The sequence below is a fragment of the Mytilus edulis genome, chromosome 4 (assembly GCF_963676685.1).
Source record: "Mytilus edulis chromosome 4, xbMytEdul2.2, whole genome shotgun sequence".
In the NCBI taxonomy this organism is placed as follows: Eukaryota; Metazoa; Mollusca; class Bivalvia; order Mytilida; family Mytilidae; genus Mytilus; species Mytilus edulis.
This window is the reverse complement of record NC_092347.1, coordinates 30,883,321-30,905,876: the sequence shown is the minus strand read 5'-3', so window position 1 is coordinate 30,905,876 and position 22,556 is coordinate 30,883,321. Positions and strand designations below refer to the sequence as shown.

The window sequence follows — 22,556 nt, the reverse complement described above, 5'->3', positions numbered from 1 at the left end:
AATCTCTAGACTTCTCCTTTCCTTTATCTTTAATCTGTATAAGTTTCAGTCCATTCAAGCAAATGATACTCAAGTTATTATCCGTAAAATAGTTTGTGAGAGACACACAGACGGACGGACGGAAGGGTTGAACAAGCGATTAGAAAATCTTCAAACGGTCATGATTGGTATTATATGCTTCTTTCGTTTTCAGTTTGCAACTAGCATATGATATCAGATCTTTGTTAAAGAATTTGTTTAATCTATTCATATTCTTTTTTTAAACATGAGCCTATCTTAAGATCGACATATTGTTTAAACACTTATGTATTGTCGAAAACAGTATGTTGAACTCCCGGAGCCTTTAGTTTCTTTGTGCACTCTGGGTAATAGTATCATTAATGTTTACCCAACGTCTCCCTTATTCATAATGTTATATTAAAACTAGTTGTTAACTTATAACAAAATTATGAATTGCCAACGAATAGAATGATAATATCCTCTATGAAGTGTTCTTATTCGTTCTGGTGTACATTGTTTCATTTGAAGAGGTAATCAGTTTGCAGGCCATTGGTTAAACAATAAGATACAGATACACGATATCAAATAGACACAATTCACAGAGAACAAAATAGCAGAAGGCATCTTTCATATGTGTTTAATAACCTTAAGGGAAATAAACCACATTTAAAATTAAAGTAATCATTGTGAATTATACAAAATAAAAAAACATGAAGTTGCAAAATTTATGAAATCAATTTCTATGGTAATTAAACTATATACACAGATTCCATTAAAGCACTTGACAAGAGAACGAAGGCACCACATGAACTATGACAGTTACATAAAACAGAAACCGTTCTTATAAATTTCAACTAGGTTATTGTTGTTTTAAGTCATAGTCACTTGTTTTATAGAAAAAACGCAACTTAAAGGATAAATCGTTGAAAATAAATCATTGCAGCCAGATTACGCAATATAAATAAAAAAAAATAAAGAACTGATGTTGTAACTAATAATCTGTAAATAATTTATCATACTGTACAAATTTGATCATGTTCTAATCCTTATATATAATATAGTGACTCTTCTATGCCTTCGCAGAATTTATACTACGATACGGGACCGCGCGTCATGTTGAAGAAGATAAAACGCATGAAAACATAAAGGTCATTTAAAGGGTATACTAGATAACAACACTTACTATCGAAATGTAGACTTTTGGACTAAGGATGCGTTAAAACATAACATGTATACATTTACCTTGAATTTATAGCGACTAAGATTGATGGGCCTTCAAATAGGTTATATACAATTCGATACAAGATTTAGGTTTGCACTTGTTATATTTAAATGATGTCTTAGAAAATGCATGTGTAAAGTTTTATAGTAAAATCATGAACTGCAATGCATCATTCGCAAAAAAATATTTATCTCTATATAATAGACTTGTATATAGAATAAAATAGTTGAATGTTCCCCATACTTCGCAAAACAAGTACAATGACCTCTAACTGTAAATTAACAAGAACTTGAATAATTTCAAATTTTACTCTTACTCAAACAAACAAAAATAAAACTTTATCTATCCTATCGTACAAACATAGAACACTTGAAGGAAAATACATTTACACAAACAAACAAACAAAAATAAAACTATATCTATCCTATCGTACAAACATAGAACACTTGAAGGAAAATACATTTACAAATAGTATTATCCGTTCAGGAGGATAATGAAAATAAGTGTTAATCTATGCTGCATATATAATTCAATATCGTTACAATTTTTTTTGAAATCGTATGTGTTATATATATACGAGATATTTAAGTGTCCTTTGATGATAGAACGCTCATGGTTTTCTACCATTGAAACATAACTAGCTTAGTTTACATAAACCCATATAATCTACTTTTCTCTTTGTAATTTATGTTCACCGGAAACTATTTTTGATATAACGATATAAATGTATCGAGATAACGATTTAATTATATCGAATTAACGATATAAATATATTGAGATAACGATATAATTTTTTTTGTAGGTCCTCTATGGGCTTCCGTAGATATAAATGTTGCGATTTACAAGAAGGATTTTTATATACTTCTCATCTATTTGCATGGTTCTTTGCAAAAAATGTGGCAAACAGCTTTTTTTTTTGCAGAGAAGATAGTTCTGTCTGTTGTTTCCAGAATGACATTTAAATTGTTCGCGCTAACGCATCCTTGGGCATAGCGTTGTAATTTAAACATGTGAACGTTTACGCAATGACTTTTTAACATAATAAACAGTTTCGTTTTTTGTTTCATCAAAATTCCGATTGCAAGCGTCAGTAAAATAGCATTAAGCCATTGGACATCAGCATAAACCATGACAAGACAAGTAAATTAAAGTTTGAATGATCAATAATGCGCATGTCTTCCTTATTTATACGAGTCAATAAAAAAACCAATATTAGAGCAGTGACCTTAAAGCTTGAAGAACAATTGGAAAGGTCAAAATAATGCCGGAGTTATTTTCAAAATGAAAATTATATTATTTTTTTTTTATTAAAACAATGCATGCTAAGAAGATTTTTTTTTTTCTCGGAAAAATCCAAAATTATTTAATATCGTTTAGTACTGTACATAATAAAATTTTCTGAAACCTTCATGGTTTTATAATATAAATTCAGTCATTTCGAATTTTTCCTGTTTCTGGAAAGGAACGTGTCAATTAGTAAATTTATTGGCAATTCAAACTACTCAAAGCAACCAATCAATTAAAAAAATGGAAATAAGTAATTGATTTGCTACCCCAACACTAGAAGTAAAATTATATAAAAGTTTGTTGAAATATTTGTTTCATGCTTGTTCTAGATTCTCCAGTATAGAACGTGCATTTCAGGACGGAAAGCTTTCCCGACAGACTATACGCTTGGAGGAACACATGTCACATTTGAGTCGGCAGTGATAGCCTTTTAATATTAACCAATTAAATCTTCGATCAACAACTACTTGACGTCAGTATTCACGAATACAACAAGTATCCCTAGTTGAATACAACAAGTATGATCAGTTGAATACAACTCAGTTTGTTTCAGAGTATAATAGTTTTATTATCAATACGCTTGGCATGAACTCAAATAATCACGTGACAGGAAAGCACACTGACAGATAATTGGCATTCCGAAAACGAGAAGAACATATCACTAGCAGTAACACTTTAAAGATAACAGATAGAGGTAAATATTTATTTTGTACATTTATATCAATAGAACTAATTTCTCTTTTTTAGTTGATATTAAACAAGATATTTAAACAACTTTTTTCTAAGAGCTGAATTCATCACGCTACACATTAAATTTATAACATAGCGGTTAATGTATAATGTAAATAGGTGGCTTGGCAGGTGTAATAAAACCTCGTGTAAACGTAAAGAAAAATCTTGGCCTTCCGCCAACTTTATATGTGAACTTTAGTCGTCTGCTATTTTCACTTGGGCGGTAATTATCTCGGGACGTTTAAGTTTCTATTGACGACCTTTGTTGATTAAAGATAGTGGTATGGTATTGAAATGCCACAGTAAATAATGTTACCATGACTACGTTATCCGGTAATTGTGAAGCATGATATTGATTATTTGTCTCGTGGGAAATGAAGAGATAAAAAGTGGCGTGTTGAGAGGCGCTTGATATTAGATTGGGTAATATTAGATAACAGCGTACATAAATGTTTTTTGATATTCGGTGTTAGATGATTTTGAATTGTATGCTCAATAAATAACTGTGACGTCACAATATGTGTTTAACACACAGAGTGACGTGTAAAATACGTAATTAACGACGGATCAAGTGGTCGATATCTGAAGATGGGCTACAATGGCGGGTAATTTGAACCAAAAATATTTTGCTGTTACATACGTTCTTTAATAACGTTAATCTGGTTAAGCCGAGACATTTCCTCGAGTTGAAAAAAAAAACAATAGATAATCCGTTAATCTCGATTTTCCTAGGCTTATGACGTCAATGTGGTCTCTACTTGACTATAAAAAAAACTTTGTCAAGTAGCTGGATATGCAATAAGATTACAAAAAAAAAGCGAAATATAAAAAAAATATCTAAATACTGAGGAAACTCATAAACATCAATCTGTATGCCCCCGCCGTAGCGGCGGTGGCATTATGTTTAACCCGTGTCCGTCTGTACGTCCGTCCGTACGTCCCAAAGTTGGTTTACGTTCTCTAACTTGAGTTTGTCTCATCCAAATGGTATGAAACTTTTACACAATGCTTATCAAGTTTGAATTTTGGTGGCGACACTTTGACCGCTCTAGAGTTATGCCCCTTTACAATCGTTTCCGTTCCCTTACACTGGTTTGCCTCAATCAAATTGTATGAAACTTATACTCATTGCTTTTTACCACAAAATACAGGTCAAGTTTGAATTGTGGGTTTGTCACTTATATTGTTCCAGAGTTTTGCCCCTTTACAAACGAAAAAACATGCTAAATATTTTGTTTCCATTCTCTTACTTTAGTTTACCTCAACTAAATGCTATGAAACTTATATAAAATGCTGATTACAACAAAATACAGATTGATAATGAGGTTTGGTGGTGTTGCTTTAACCGTTCTAGATTTGAGCCTCTTTTTAAATGGTAGAATTGCCGAATTATTAGTTTCCGTTCTCTTACTTAAGTTGCCTCAACCAAATGTTATGACTTATAGACAATTGTTATTTATACCACAAAACTCAGATAAATTAAAAATTTGAATAGCTTCACTTTTACCGTTTTTCAGTTATGCCCCTTTATAATTTAATATTTACAAATGGGGCCGTCATCTGTGTCCCATGGACATATTCCCCATTTATTGTTTAATTTCATATATTTTTAGTTTTCTGTAGTATTCCAGGGTTTTGATTGTACATTATACGGTCTGCTCGACTTGATTTCACCCGAAAACTTTGGAAAAGAATAATTTCATGAATATTCTTTATTTACCCTGAATATTCGAAATTTTTGTGACAACACGTACATCTGTACATAATGTTTCAATTAAGACTAATTTTAGCATCGTTCCTTGATGTCTGTTTTATCTTTTAAACTCGACAATTACGTTGTTGTGAATAACTGAACATTATATTTTAAAAATTTACCTATATTTTAAAATAGATTTTGATGAATAATTTTTAATTTTCATATAATTTTCATATATTAAGTTGTATTTTTTTACGGTTTCTATTTTGATTCTATTGAAACATTGACACAATATTTTTTAAATTTTGTTTATATAGACATGTATATGTACTTGTATAATTGGTTTTTTTTTATGCTTAGAGTAAATGTTTATTTAGATATAAGCACTGTAAATAATAATAATAATAATAATAGATCTAGATGGTACCGAAGGGAAATATAAAAAAAAAATATTGCCTGCAAGTGTCTGAAGTTTCATTAAATTTGTGAAATAAACTATAATATAATTTTTGATGACTGTTTATCCCCTGCGCAATGCGTTGCAGGAGTGTAGAAACACCGGGTATCCGTCCAGTCCTGTTGGCGCTCTCGCGTGTTCAATTCCTGCTATATTATTATAAAAATTTCCTCATAAATTTAAATCAGCAATGTCTTTGACAAGTTCGAAAGTCAGTGCCGATCAATTGATTTTAAACAAAAATATGCCCCTTAGAAACATCAAATAAATAAATGCAAAATTGCATAGCTCATGTGTTCAATTATTGTCCTAATTTTATGAAACTTTTATAAGCAATGTCTTTGACGAGTTCGAATATCAAGTATTTTAAAAAGAGTTATGGCCATTGGAATATTAATCATATGGAAAAAAATGCCTTATGAGCATTTTAATGTGTACAATTCTAACTCGACTTTTATGAAATTTATATTATAGGTTTATATCATCAATGTCTTTGGCGAGTTCAAAAATCAGTGCTGATAAATTTTTCTTGAAGTTTAATGCCCTATGGAAATATTGATTTATATGATAAAGAAAATTGCTTTTTAAATGCTCTAATGTGGACATTTTTATCGGATTTTTATGAAACTTATAACGTCGGCAATATCTTTGACATGCACTTTCGAAAATAAGTGCTGATAAAATGTTTTTTAAGTTATGGAAATATTATTTATAAAGGAAATCATAATGCATTTGCTCTGAAGCCTTCATTTCTCTAAGATATTAATAATAAAAAAAAAGTCATGCCCCCACCGTAGCGGAGAGGGCATGAAGTTTTACCTTTGTCTGTCCGTCCGTTCGTCAGTATGTATGTTTGTCCCAAAGTTGGTTTCCATTTTCTAACTCCAAATGTTAACCTATGCACAATTGTTCCGATATTTCACATTTAATAACAGAAGTTATTGTAAGTAAACTACTCGAAACAACTGTGTGACTAATTGTAGAGATAGTTTAGCGTGTGTGCATGTTTTATGTACCAAATCAGATTCTTTGGTTAAGTCATAGAAAACCATGTAGTATCTATCAGTTTTAATTACCACAATTGAATCTTACTTAGAATGACAATCCGATACACAAAATTTTAACAGAGACGAAGGATTACAAGGTCCCCTTCTCTTAAAATAGGAGTTTTTGTGTCCTTTTTATATATATATAAACAATGAAAAAAAAAAATATTTAAATTATTAATCCTCATAATGTTTAGTTATCATAGTAAAATATAGACACATTGCAACAAGCATATGACTGTCTTTTCTGTCTGTCTTTGTGTTTTTTAATGACATACACACAAACGAAATTGTGTCCTCGAATGTTCATGTCACCGCAAGTTGAACTTAGAACTGAAGTATATGCCATCGCCTAGTATGCGCTCAATTATTATCTTGGAACAAACAAGATGATTAGTTCAGTATCAAGTGTCGTAGACGGATACTGTTTTGTTACAATAATCCTAACATTTGTACAAGATTAACTATTAAAAAGTAAATATTACAACTTGTACTATAATCTAAATAAAATCGATTAAATTCATATTGTTATCGAATTTCGAATTTATAACAGTTAATATGGTTTCAATTACTTTAAGTATTGATTACCTTGTACTATCATATAATTATATGGGAAGCACTTCGTCCCATCTCCACTTTATAACATTTTATCTTAAACAGACTAAAATTAATTACATTCCGTCTTTTTGTCTATTTTAAACCATTTTTGTATACATATCCAATATGTCGAAAACGTGGTTAAAAAGAGTTTGACACGTCCGACCGACAATCCGTCAGTCTGAGGCAACCGGGGTTTCCGATTACTTTCGACGAAGTTGTCCATTTTAAACATAAAAATTCGAAAGCCCCTGAGTGGTTTGAAGAAACGATGTCACATGACACTGCTATTGGTATTGAATATTTGCGCATGTTCAAACGGATGGCCGGCATGCAAAAATAGAGACTTAACGATTTTTTCCGCTAGCCGGACAAATAGGCACTCCGTAAAAAGAAGCATACTTTATTCTACCATGCAGATGATAGATTCTCTTTTGATTTTAACTTGATGCTATTTGATATATGAGTAAAGTTGGAATAGCCAGTGCATGCCGATTGTTATAATAGCCTATTATATCTATCTATGCTTTAATTAATGTTTCAAATTAAATGTCCAAAACTGATAAAACTGATATTTACGTTTTCTTTTCTTTTTTTTCTTTAGTAAAGTAGAAACGGCTTTCAAATAAATGTTAATTTATAAAAAAATAATATAGATATACAAATCAATTTTAAAGTTAAATATTTCAAAATTTGATAACAAGTAAGATTTTTGTGTTTTCTCTACACCTTATGGTATTTATTTCTTGTTTTGTGTAGTTGAGGCAATGGGTGTAATATATAACATTCGCCCTTCTGCATTTTCGCTCTTGTCTCCAAATCCAATTCTTGTCAGGCCATTTTAGCTGTTATCCCTTAGATATAAGATTATTTGGAGTTTTTCATGAAGTATATCATGGTTAGTTAAACAAATAGTGAGATGGTGTTTCGTGATAATTTCCACGGAATAACTTCCCTTTGACTTATTTGAAATATTTTATGAACATTATGCTATGATTATTGTCTTATGTCCTTGTCGTATCGGATGCGTATTAAGTTTAGCCCTTGTCTGTCTGTCCGTCCGTACGTCTGTATGTCCAAAACTAGATTTCCGTTCTCTAACTTTAGTTTGTCTCAAGCAAATGTTATGAAACTTATACACAACGATTATTTCCACAAAAAACATATTAAACTTATAAACAATGCTCCTAATGATTCTACGTATTTATACATTCCTGTGTTTGAGTGGATTTAAATAGTTAATCCCAAAAAAGCGCTTTGGACGCACGAAATAGATAATAGAGTTAAATTCGTAGTATGAGCAGCGGATTCACGGGAATTCTAGAGGCTCTGCCCCCACTTTTTTTTTATGACTGATAACTAATGTTTTCTTCAAACATATATTTATGATTTTGTTCTCTCCCTTTATGCAAAAAAATTTCGGACCAACTCCTATAAATTAAAAAAAAAAACTTGCTCGATCCGGCTCTGCATGTAAAATGAAATTTATGGCATTATGTTTTCTGGTCTGTGCGTCTGTTTGTCCGTTTGTTCGTTAGTCCGTCCTTCCGTTAGTTTGTCTGTCCTGATTTAAATTAAAGTTTTTGGTCGAGGTATTTTTTGATGAAATTGAAGTCCAATCAACTTGAAACGTAGTACACATGTTCCCTATGATATTATGTCTACTTGTAATGCCAAATTAGAGTTTTTACCACATTTTCACGGCCCAGTGAACATAGAAAATGATAGTGCGGAAAGAGCATCCGTGTACTAGGGACACACTCTTGTTTATGAATGAATATAAACCATCATTGATAAAATTTCAAAATCAGTTGAAAAAACACGGCGAACTAATTTACACTGACAAAGCTGTACGGAATGAATTTTAAAATATTCCGTCTATTTCTGACATTTTAATTAAATTTAAGTTACATTACAGTTCAACTTCAGATAGCTATTATAGATTGTTACGAATAACATGAGTTTCTTTTATTCGCCAAAAAAAATATGGATGCATAGATCTATTAATAATTTCTAAGTACTGTGTACAAGTACAGTAATCATTAACACATCCTGAAACACAATGTCGGATATCCGTTTACTGTTTTTGATATAATTTGGCATTTCCGTTCAAAAGGATATATAAATTTTAGTCATGCATAAGCCATTATTTATATATCCAGATATATATCAATCTGTTATTTCGTTTCTATTTTATTTATTACTTGTTTGTTTGTTTTATCCTCGGACTATCCGGGAAATCCTTTATGTATAGATCCAGATTACAAAGGCTTAACATTAATCCGGATAACATGACGCATGTGTTTCTATGACAACGTCGTTACAGTTATTGACAGTATTGAATAATAGTTTCAGCCTACAGATAAAATGACATGATAACATTATCTGTGAGTGCCTACGGGATCGTTCCTGTGGTAACATGCACAGCTGTTTATAGAAATATCGTCTGCTGCAGCTGTTACTTGTCGTCTGCAATATGTTTAAAATGTTGATGATATAATTGAAATACGATTGTCAGTCTAAGTCTGTTTTTTATGTGTCGTCGTCAAAATATAACATTTCATGAACAAGGTCGCAGGTGTGTCTAGTGATTAATTGTACACATGTACGAATGTTTACCTGTGTTCTATTTAAGTAGATGATATAATCAGTCAATCCAGTCCCGAGAATTCGCCACAGGTAAACTGGTTGTATATGTTATTGCCTGTGCCTCCAGCTTATATTGATTATACTTTAGAAATACCAATCAATTGTTTAATTTCGTACTTCTTGTTTGAATGAATAGCGTTATGGGCCTCGTGCCAAATCGTATTATACACAGACTATAATAAACCTTTTGTTTGCAGGAATAAACTAAGCCATGCAGAAAAAGGTGGTATTTAAATATGAATGTCGGCTGTTGAAAGGGGCTCCTATAATTCATAGTCACAATACATTTCCGTCGAACATTCAAATGATTAAATTAATTATTGTTCGATTACATAAAAAACAAATGAGACATAACTCAATTTATCATGAAAACTTGCTAGTAAAATTTGCACACTTTTCGACGAATAAAACTTGTCGAGATAACATTAATTAAGTAGACTTGGCTGTCTGCCAGAAATTGAGATTGTTCAGCTGACATGATTAGCATGTCAAAGGACAGGATATCAGCCTGAAGCTAAGGTTATTAAATGGTTTCCAATGGCAACTCACGGTGATTGGACATGAGTTATTAATTTCGGCAGTTATTAGTCACAATGTGAGATGATTGGGAATGTGTTCACAGGACTCACATGATACGAAAAATGGATCAATACTTGAAATATTTGTACAGTGGGATAAATAGTGTACAACTCGTTAATTTATATACAGAGGTAAATATTCAGGGGAAGTGTAACATGTTTTATTGGTGTTTTTGCGTCGATAAATTTATGACCGGATAATGTAAACAATGGATATGTTTTATCAACACATGTATGTATGTGTAGATTTAATGTGCAAGAACACGTTGAGTATTGATGAACTGACAGGAGATAGTGAAATTACGTCAATTTTAGTTTTATTCGACGTCACATGGATGCACATGAATGGATCGTTCAAGCGTATTATTACTATGAAAAGCTAACTGACGTTTTTAGTTTCATAAACAATAGAAGTACGCAATAACTAGATTTTTAAGCAGTTTTAGAAAGGAGCTTGAATATGACAGATAAAAAAGTTTGATTCGACGTTAAAATCGGCTGAATTTAATGTGACGTCAAACCTACATAATATGACGTCATTATATTAATGACGTCAAATGAGCATGTTTGATTATTAATATCGGACCGGTCAAAATATGCAAGATTTTATGATTTTTTTTTATGATAAATCTTCATCAGCTATTTTTTCTGAATCTTTTATTTGTGAGTTAATACTAACGCAATATTACGGAAAATTGAGAGTAGGTCTACTTGGCTTTCTTAATCTAAATATTTGTATGGCAAAACCGACTAATGTATTATTGATATTAATTGGACATTTAAGCACTGAAATAAACTATTAACTTTTTAAAGATTTATTAAAACTTAACAAGTTCATTGTTTATTTACGTTTTTATACGTTTGCGATATTTCGTACTATTTGTAGTATTCTTTTCTATTTCAGAATTTGCAAATGAAGATCTTCAATGACAGAAACTTTGACGATTCTTGAAGAATTCACATATTATGTAAGACATTTCTTTTAACATATAGAAATAAGAAGATGTGGTATGATTGTCAATGAAACAATGCCAACTATCCACCAGAGACCAAATTACGTACATGCTAAAAAGACGTTTGCGTCCCAGATAACTACATCACTCGTAAAAATGATACGGTTTATTTAAAGATGTATATTTTAATATACAAGTATGGCGTATTCACATACAAGTAAAGTGAATTCACCTATCTATATTATATACAAATGACGTAATAATAAATGATTGGCGTATACTGTCAGAATTTGATGAATGGTTGATTCACAATGTCGTGGTTTTAGGAGAATTGAACATATTACATGTACAGTCATATAACTATCATTTTATCCCTTTTAACCATATCGCAAATGAGTCCACATCGTCTGTACCAGAGGGAGTCTCCGACAGTCACACATGTATCCACATCGACTGCTGTCACATAGTGTTTTGAAATAAAGCATTATTGAAATTTTTATGGTACCGTATCGTCAGAGGGACACATGTGTCCAAATTTTAAAATTCACAACTGCATTACTATATTTTCATTTCTCCGATGTAACGTCATCCGAGCGTATGCCATAAATATATCGAATGACGTCATATTTGGGCATTGCGATGTCATAGACGCCGAGCTGTCGTTTTTCCTGGCAAACGAAATGTTACCAATCGGTGAAAGGGTACCACACCCTGTTGTACTAAACAATGGACGTCTTGCAACCATTTGTTATATATGATGCATTGATTGGGAGACCTCAAAGGAATGGATAAATGAATTTATATATCATGTATATATATGTAGATCAGGTAGATAACAAACAAACAGAAAATTCAAACATCTTAAGCAGTACATAACAAATACAAATAACTTCAAAACAAAAAGAAAAAAAAACAAAAAACCAAGCAATCGAAACAAAAACTAAACAAAAAAAGCTGCAAAAAACAAAAAAAATCAAAAAAAAATCAACTATATTTGACTGTTTGATTTGTATAAATTGTTAGTCTTAACCACTATGAGCTCTTGTAATTATTTTTTCCATTGAAATTCCTTTATGTTTTAAACATGCACTGTATTTTTAATATTGTTTTTCATATAAGTAAGTTCAATATACAAAAGAAGATTGGGCGTGATTGTCAATGAGACAACTCTCCACAAGAGATCAAATGACACAGAAATTGACAACTATATATGTATAGGTCACTGTACGGCCTTCAACAATGAGCAAAGCCAATACCGCTCAGTCAGATATAAAAGGCCCCGAAATGACAAATTTAAAACTATTCACACGAGAAACTAACGGCCTAATTCATTGTTCTAGTGAAAGCCGTACGACGACCTATAGTTTTTAATGTTTGTGTCATTTGGTCTCTAGTCGAATTGGGAATCATAGCACATCTTCTTTTTTTTTTGTACTATATACAAATGCACCGAGTCCGACTGCATGGCGCTTTGTAACGTTATGTACAAATTGTTTAAACTGTTATAATTACATGTTTGGCCTAATACCACATCTTCTTATATCTAACTATCATACATCATAGTTGGTTTAGAGTGTTGATCAAGATGTGGTATGTCAAGTCCTAAAGTTGTAAATTACTTTTTTTTGTAGTTAGTTAAGTAAAATTAAACACGTGCAGTTAAATTGACCGCTCCATTTCATACTCCATGATTGTATAAAATTGTTTTGTTTTTACATTGAACCTTTCATTCACATCTGTTATTCATTTAAGCTTATATAGATAACATAATGTCCATCAATGGGGATGGTGATCTAAAGGGCCATATTGGGCTGTGTCTGTTGTCCGTTCGTAATAAAATTGAAAACAACTCTTTACCTGAAATGAAATGGAAAAAAAAAATGGCCATCGTCTTCTTTCGAAGACGAGCTTGTTGTATGTTTATATCGTTGTCCCCTCTATAAAATTTCTTTTTTTGTCGGATAACTTTTTTAAAGAACATTTTCTTTAAGAGCAAATATATTTTGTCAGCTGATAAATGTTAATCTTTGCTATGAATTTAATAAGGACGATTGCGGAGGGTATAATGAGTTTTGTAAACTCATGAAATATTCTCCACTGAACGTAATTCAAAGTTTACTTGACCATCTTTGTGGATATTATGCTGATGGCTGACGTTAACTTTGTAAAGATTTATTAAAAGATTCCATACGAGTGCTAATGATCTATAAGCTGTGTATAGTAGTTCAAACTGCACGTTAGGACTTTGAAAGATGATAGTCATATTGAATAGATGCCGTGTGATTGTTTTGCAACATGAAGTGTATCGCTGACGATGCTAACGCTAAATATTTGTACATGAGAAAGTTTTATACGGCCACCATAAGACTAAAGAGGTTGCAAAAGACTTATTTATTTTTGTAACTTGTTTAGTTCATTTATATAATTGGGAAATAACACAGACACAAAGGAATATTATTGTTAAAAAGCCTTTTATAAAAAAAAGAGATTTAACTTGAACTTAATGACCCTTTTAGATTATACATGGTGAAAATTACACTGGTTAATCATTAGCTTAGAGAGTTAATCTTTAAACAGCCTCTAGCTGTTTTTGGATGATTACATTGGAGTCTGACGAAGTTTGATTTATAAAGATAAGATTATATACCTTTAATCTATAAAGTAAGATAAGATAAAGAGTCCAGATAAGATACATCTACAGTATAAAACAGTACATCAACGATTGCTGTACAATTTATTAAAAGTCAAACGAAGGTAGTGATCGTCAACCGTGCTCATAAAGATAAACATAATTACACAGTTATTTAATAGTAACCTTGATTTGAGGTCATATTTCACAATTAATTGATGTACACAGCAAACGATCAATTAAGATTAAAGACTATTTGCAATTTTGTTATACGGAGATTTTCATAAGCCTTCGGGGTAATTTATAACAAAAGAAACACGATTTTTATCTTCTGAAAGTTGTAAGGTATAATGAAGTTGATTATGATGATGGATTGAAGATGTACGTCCAGTGACAAATACCTCACGAATCTAAGAAACAGAAGACACCAATGAGATACACATATGAAACCTGTTATAATTATACTAAAATTATACGTGGAGGCCAATCTAATTGAAATATAGATCTCTGATGGCGTTAAACTACAAATGAGCTCATATACTGCATATGAGCTCATATGAAGTCTATATGTTAATTAGATTGCGTGGAGGCGTATTTGTGATCGACTCTGAACAATACATGTAGCTTTCAGTAATGCAAGCACTTTAAGATCTTTACTCTGTGTCTCAGTAATACTTTTAAGTATGTTCTTATGTTGTGTTGTGATATTTCACTGTCCCATGGTAGGGGGAGGATTGGGTGCTGACACACATTCTGTATAGTATATACATATCCCAAGTCAGGAGCCTGAAATCTATGTGTTGTCGTTGGGTGCTGTCTACAAGATTTTCGTTTATGTATTGTACTTAAATCGGTTCGTTGCTTTTCTCGTTTGAATTGTTTTTTGAAAACTCAAGTAGTTGCAATATTGCCTAAAACTTGTCTTCAACTATCCTTTGCACCTGATCAAAATTCCGTTTGACAATTTCTTATACTACCACAAATCTGTAATCCAATACTGGAAATAACCGGAAAACTGATATGCCACTGAGCAATTGGCAGTCGAAATAGAATATTTCAATCACTTATAGAAGAAAGAAAAATGATTCCGATTCAATATTTTATTCTTGTATAAACGGGACCTTGTAATTGATATTCATTCCATACAAAGCATATTGGCAACATCAAAGAAACAATATACAAGGATAAAATATTTATTCCACTAAAAATACGAGAATCGGCTGAAGAAAAAAACACTCCCATGAATCTCTGCATTACGTAATACTGTGTCAAATAACTGAAATCTAAGAATATACAATTACGCCAATCTGCATCATCAACAAGATCATATCTTTATCTGTTTAAAATATTCCAGGACAAATATGTTTTTTTCTCCAGTTTTATCTTTAAATGATTTGTAAATTCGTAAACTGTTTAACAACATTGTGAGACCGGGTAAATCCTATGTTATAGATTTTAAATATAGATTTAACGAATAAAAGAGAGGCGAATGATACCACAGGGATAGTTAAATTCATAATACGAAAAGGAACAAAAGTCACTAACATTCTACATCATACAATACAGAAAGCTGAAAAAAATTGAGCAACACGATCCCCATAAAAAAAACCGGGGGAGATTTTAGGTTCTAGAAAATATTCTTTGCAATGTGTGTATGTCCTCGAAATAGCGGATGGGGCATTAAGTTTTACCCTTGTCCGTCTGTACATTCGTACGTAAGTCACATAGTTGGTTTCCGTTCCTCTTTTCTTTAGTTTGCCTCAATCAAATGTTACAAAATGCGTATTACCACAAATTACATGCAGATCATGTTTTATTATTAAGTTTTAATTACGATGGTGTTACTTTAATTGCCCTAGAGATATGCCCGTTTACAAATAGAAAAACTGCTTATTTTTTTCTTTTCCTTCTCTTACTCTATAAGTTAGCCTCAATCTAATGTTATGAAACTATAAACAATGCTTATTACCACAAAATACAAATTTGAATTTTGGTGGTGTCACCTTTTAATAATACTGTTCTAGAGTTATGTCCTTTACAAAAGAAAAATTGCTGAATTTTTCATTCAGTCTGTTCCCACTTAAGTTTGCCTCGACCAAATGATATGATACTTGTATACGCAATAATATTTTCCCACAAAACTATGATGGAGTACAAAATTTGGGAAGCGTCACTTTTATTGTAGTTCAGTTATGTCCCTTTATGATTTTATATGATGAGCAAGCAGGGGCATCCTTTGTGTCCCATGCTCCATTTATTTATATAAAAAAAAGCATACCCTCTTCTGGCGTAAAACATAACAGATATAAAGAAACTTAAGATTGCAAATAAATTTCAACAATGATTTATATTGGTGACCCAAATTGCCATGAAACAACTATTCTTGTTGCAGAACGTTGAAATCTAATTATTATACATGTATTCAAATTTCACTCATTTCTTCAACTAAGAACTTTTCCCTTTTAAAACATGTGAATATGTACACTTTATTTCTTACTGCGTATATTTGTGGCGGTCCGTTCAACGGAAGAAAACAGGAAATGGAATGTATCAAACATACGAAGTCGATCTGATGTGTTTGTTGCAACTAACAAATTACCAACTCGATACTATAAAATCGCATCTTCAAACATGACTAATGACCGCTGACCTTTGGTAAATTAAATTAAAAGAAATTAAATTTAATAGGGCTTACGTATATATTGTGAATTAACCACCAATAAACTGTTTAAAATGAAAAACCAAACGTGTTACGCACGTAAGTCTGTATTCAAGCACAGACACTTGTCTCAGAAAAAAATGTCTATAAACCTTAATTTAACACTCTATTAAGGTATATAGGAAATGTGTTTGAGACAAGTGCCTGCATGTGTATTCAAGTTATTGACCGGTCTGCACGTAACACGATTCTCGTACCGCTTACTTCGTAAAGGTAAGGATACAGCTTGACCGAAAAGTATATATTGTAAATGGTAAAATGTTGTTAACATTTAATAAAACGACACAATCAACATAAAATGTAGATAAAACTTATAATAACATAACTTGTTTACAGAAAAAAGCTTGTATATACAATTATATTGCTTTCATGTCATATTCTATAATTGTATTTTTATTTCAGTAAAATGACGATGCAGGTCAAAGAAGAAAGAGTTGACACGGAGTATCACAGGAGTGGACAATATGTCGCCGGACTTCAAAATCAGCAGTATGCTCAGCAACAACACCAACAGCCTGCTGCTGCTCCTCCGATTTTCCCAGCACCTGGTACTTACCCCGTACAAAACACTTCTTCTTACGCTGTACAAAACACTTCAACTTATCCCGTACAAAACTCTTCCATGTTGATGCCAAATAATGTGCAGACTTCTAAACCAGAAGAAACTGTTTCCGAAAATCAAATTGATTTCTCAAGTGTCAAGGGCATTTTTGGTTGGACATCAATAGACGGTGTCGATGTTCCGTATATATTCCGGAAAGACAAAATGTTTGTTTCAGTACGGATAGTGGAACAAAAACTGTTGAATAAATATCCGAATTCCTATCCTGATGATTTAGGGAAACATCAACCTCTGACTAGTTTCTTTATTACCCCTCACGAGTGCAAACTACTTAACGAGATCAATCAAGTTCACTGTGGTGGAGAGTTCGGCACAAAACTGTTCTCTATCAAAGACCTTATAGTATTATTGTCTGACTTTGTAGAATTTTATAATTTAGTGAAAAAGACATTCCCGGAGAATGGTAAGGCAACAGATGAGGATGACAATAAAGAGTCAACAGGATCGGAATGCGGATGGCTACAAGTAAACAATACGGTCTCGCCCTACGTTAAAAGAAATGCTGATAAATTCGTCCCATTGTCTGTTATGAAATATGCAGCTGCATTGAATATATCAGGAAACGGCGTTTTACCGGAAACCGACGAATGTGAATTGCTGAATAAAGCTTGTAAAATAGCAGGCTTTAATTTCTCATTTTCTAAGACTACTCGTATTATTTCTTTGTGTGAAATTATGAAAAGTTGTAAAATTAAAATAATGGAGCTTCCGATGGAAAATCCGTTACAACACGCACAATATATAGAGTTGCCTAGCAACAATAACAATGAAACGAATCAGAAACCCATCGAACCAACACCTAAACCAGAACAACAAACCATTTCCAAATCACCAGTACATGACATAGTTCCAGGTCAGTACCATCCCAACCAAATGCATCCTGCTTTTATGGACCCTAGAATGATGTTTTCGTATACCAGACATCCATACAATATGTACGCAATGCAATATGGACCTCCAAATGTAACTGTAAATCCACAGCAACAACAGCATCATATGTATCCAGGCATGGGACCACCGCCTCCATACGCCAACGGACAGATGCCTAACCAGCCTGTCCACGGAAGCAGAAACCCTACGCCTGAACGTCGACCAAGCCAGTCACCAGTAAGAACACACAGTAATGGCAGCGGCAGTTCTACACCACAACCAAAATCACCTAACAGATTGACATCACCAAATCATTATCAACAAATGAGATCCCAACTATCACCAGGATCTTATCATGGACCTACTTCACAACCGCAAGGAATACCAATGCCAGCAAACAAACCACCTAATAACAATATGCCACCAGGCCAAATGCCACCGGGCCAATTACCACCCGGTCAAATGCCACCTGGTCACAATATGATGTTTCCAAATCCTATGGCAAATTTCATGCAAAACCGCGGACAATTTATGGCGCAAAACATGAGAGCAAACGTTAGACCTGCAATGCCAAATAATAATCACATGATGCCGCAACGTCATCCATCATCAAAACCACAAACAAATCCGAATCTGCGACCACCCAATCAGTCAAACATGAGAGCACCACAAACATCAACAGGTGGGCGGCATCATATGCCACCCCCTCCGTCTATGTCGGGACCACACCAAGGACCAATGAACGCTTTACAATCAATGGTCTCTCACCAAAACGGAAACGTTAGACAAGGCGTACCACAAAACATATCACAGACAAATCAGAGACACATTCCTAACGGTTTCAATCCAAATGCTATGAACCAGCCTCCTCAAAGGCAAGCTAATTTGAATAACAATCAAAAGAATGTCATAAGACAGCATGTTCACAATACAGAACGACCACGAAATGATACGAGTGATTCCGTTGTCAATGGGGATGGTAATTTCCCTCGTCATATTACTTCAGGTCCGAAGAATCAGGAAAACAAGGGACCGGAGAAAAGTATAAATCAATTACTTGTTGAGAGTATTAAAGGTGTGTGGTTAGGTGGTAAGAGTATCTCGTGTATGCACTTGAACAGTCCGGGGAGATGCGGTAAATTTTGTTTAGTAGAAGCTGTTTGTAAACTGTATTTCAGTGGATGTAGTGTAAATGAATTTCTATACGCATTAGAAAACGTATTAAAAGTTCCTCTAATGACTTGTACTGATGACGAGGAAAAAGCATTCATACATTATTATAGTTTACCCGTAACGGTGCTCAAATGTAACAAAATGATTGATTTTGAAGACTTGGAAAAATTCTTTCCGCAGTTGTCATATGTGTTTAAAGAGAAAACGGGCAATGGTGGTGCTCATAAAACAATGTCTCAAGCTGATAGTGACAGCGCTTCCGAGAATCCTGTTCAACACGACCCAGCAATGCCTGTGACAATGAGTGAAATGCAACAATCAAATAAACGACCAAGTAGTACTCTAATGTCTGGACCCCCAGCAAAGTCGAGCAAACGTTTAGAAGACACAGTTCAAAGGTTAATGCATCAACAAGAAATGACAACAGGTAGGTTATTTGACATGTTACTTTTGACAAGTAACGGTTAATACCCTAGAAAACTATAATTTCTTATGTTGTTTTACAAAATTTCAAAGTAACACGATTCAACTACTCATAATGGCCGGTATTCATATTGAACAAAAATCAGGCTAGTCCTATTGGATCATATGCATTTAAGGTAATGGTGTAGGTATTCTGTTCCAAAGAAAAACAATATTTATTCATTTACTCATGATTTATATCTTAGTTATTGTCAAACTAAAATGAGTAAAATTTAAAACAGAGTTTTAATTTTACATATATGGCATGATCATGATGCTCTTTTGTTTATATTAACATGATTAAACTGAATTTTCAAAAAGGAACCGATCGAAAATCTCAGATTGGACAACATAATTACAACACTCAGATAATACCAGTTATTTCCCGAAAGAGAGAAGAATTGGGAAAGAAAATGCCGTGCGATAACCAGGGATACTTCGATTAAAAAAAAACATATACTAAGTCAAAAAAAATGCTTGATAAAAAAACCTTTTTATTTTTGAGATCTTGGCACCAAAAATGTGTGTATTGTTGTACAATGATGAGGGTTTCTATAAACATGTTTATGTTGCAGGTGGAACAGAGAATCCGTCGGGAAGAGGAGCCATTATAATTTTAGATGATTAACCAGTATTGACTTTGTAGTGTTCATAGTGCTATTTTTATTTTATTTTTTTGTATATATTTTCATCAAATTGAACCAAAGAATAAGTTAAGATACTTAATACATTCATTGCTTTGCCATGTTTACATCTGTTTAAACTTGAAGAGAAATTGCTTGAACATATAAATTAAAACTTGACATTTTCGAACATGACGAATACGATATTTACATTTTTTTCATTTCCAGTTTTTTGTATGCCAAACAAGATTATATATTATCCAAATCAAATGCAATAATTTAAACGATTATTTAAACTATTGAAATTTATTATTTGGTATTATCAAATATTGCATGATTTTGATATTTGTGAAACAATTGCTTACATTTTTGTAGATTTTTCTTGTAAAAAAAATGTACTTTTCTTATTTTAACGATTTTTTTTTATTATGTGGCATTGTCAATATAAATTAATTTTGAGCATTCATATCAGCTGTACATTAATGATCATATATAACATGTGACCTCACAAATAGTTCATATCAGTTGTTATCACCACACAGAATCTCCCATGTCGGAATCACATCTGTAAATATGTCTTACAATATTTATTACAACTCTGGAGGTTGTCAGGGCATTAGACGTACTTAATTTAGTCAGTAATGTGTTCTTTTGATTTGTTGACGCAGAATTGTATTACATTTACTATAAACTTGTTTTAAAAAAGTGTGATCAAATAATTTGTGATCATCTGAAATATGCGCAATAAAAATTTATGTCTTTTGAAATAGGTGTCAACTGACACTTGCACCTATTGTTTTGTGTGGTGTTTTTTTTCATGACTTAGTGCATTCATTTTATTCTTTTATATAGAAATACAAAAACTGTTCTTCCTAAAATGCCTCTTGATTTTGATGACCATTATAATGTAGTGAGTTCAGCCAAAGACATATAATATATATGTCTCTGGTCGGCTAACCATTTTAAAAAAGAGAATGGTAGGACTTTTTGTACAGAATTTTTTATTTGTTTATATTTGCAGTTGATATTATCTAGAAAGGGTAAAATTGAAGTTTAATGAACAAAAGATTTCTGCGATATTATAAAAACTTTTTAAAAATTTGTTAATAAAACAAATGGTCCTGTTAAAAAAAGCACACATTTTAGTATTCTATAAATGCAACAAAAAAGGTAAATCTCAGCCTTCTGTTTGACAGAGCTGTACATTTATCTATCTGGTCGAAATGTACATTTTATTAGAAATACGATTTTCTTTAGTGCTGATAACTTGATACATTTGTTCTGTAATCTGAGTGTTAAAGGTTGTAAAGTCATGACCTTGAGGTGCTCTTTGATGTTAAAACGTACATGCATTTGATTTACAATATTTACTGACAATGAAATTTTATGTTTTGTACTTAAGAAAGAAACCAGTTGATTTTTAGAGGTGAAAGGCAGCGATCCTTGATTTCAGTTGACGGTCTCGCCGTTGATATTAATTATTTTCGTTTCATTTCTTGCTATAAAACATCTCTTATACTGTCGATCTATGTCCTGACATTTTTTTTTACTTTTATGTAAGACCAAAGTTGTTTCAACACCCGTTCCTTTATCCTAATTAAAATCAAATGGTTGCTTCTTAAGTATGTGCTTTATATAAAAATGTTCATTAAGTTTCACTGCTGACAAATTAAGTGAAAACATGATTGAAATGTCAAACAGTAAGTTGTTATATTTTTTATTACCATGTTTATAAAAAAATAAAAATGAAAAGTTAATTTCGCTTGTTTGTTATTTTCCTTGAATTACGTAATGTTCTGAACAAGTTGATATGGTTTGTATATTTAAAGATAAATGATGGAACTTTAATGATTCCGCAACATAAAAATGAAAAAAGGACATCTTAAGGTCTTACAACAATAACACATGTCGTAGGTCAAGCGTTGCTTAAATCGTCTGGAGTCTATACAACTCCTGTTTACTATTTTAAACATATATGCCATCAAAACAAAATCCCTATACAAAAAAAAACCCTTTTAATGTGAAGAGAAATATTTACAGATAAAAAACATAGCGAAGGCATTTGAACTATTTGAATACTTAACCCAATATCAACATCAAACTACAACTCCATTGTGACAACAACTCTCCACGACGATCAGTGGTAAAACAACCAGGATATCAAACACGTGTGTGGATAGTTGTCACGTTGACATTCTACCACATCTTATTTTCATGCAAGAAGTTATTAAAGTTTCAAAT

The 22,556-nt window shown here is 32.3% G+C and overlaps 1 protein-coding gene across 5 annotated transcripts; it reads left to right on the top strand.

Annotated features, from left to right (window-relative positions):
- The first annotated feature begins 2,945 nt into the window (after positions 1-2,945).
- LOC139519419 (uncharacterized) lies at positions 2,946-22,072 on the top strand. 5 transcript variants are annotated; one of them, XM_071311504.1, is made up of 5 exons: positions 2,946-3,203; positions 9,884-10,396; positions 11,169-11,232; positions 16,968-19,657; positions 20,268-22,072. In XM_071311504.1, exons 4-5 carry the CDS (start codon positions 16,972-16,974, stop codon positions 20,318-20,320), a joined length of 2,739 nt encoding a protein of 912 aa, XP_071167605.1. In that variant the 5' UTR covers positions 2,946-3,203; positions 9,884-10,396; positions 11,169-11,232; positions 16,968-16,971; the 3' UTR covers positions 20,321-22,072. The 5 variants fall into 5 exon arrangements, with proteins under 5 accessions (XP_071167605.1, XP_071167606.1, XP_071167608.1 ...); XM_071311507.1 differs by having other exon boundaries at positions 3,131-3,203; positions 9,884-9,909; XM_071311505.1 differs by lacking the exon at positions 9,884-10,396 and having other exon boundaries at positions 2,979-3,203.
- Positions 22,073-22,556: the final 484 nt, after the last annotated feature.

Bases quoted from the DNA above. Each gene is read 5' to 3' on its own strand.
- LOC139519419 (XM_071311504.1), top strand. From the start codon at position 16,972: ATGACGATGCAGGTCAAAGAAGAAAGAGTTGACACGGAGTATCACAGG. The intron at 19,658-20,267 runs GTAGGTTATTTG...TTTATGTTGCAG, and splicing joins TCAACAAGAAATGACAACAG to GTGGAACAGAGAATCCGTCG.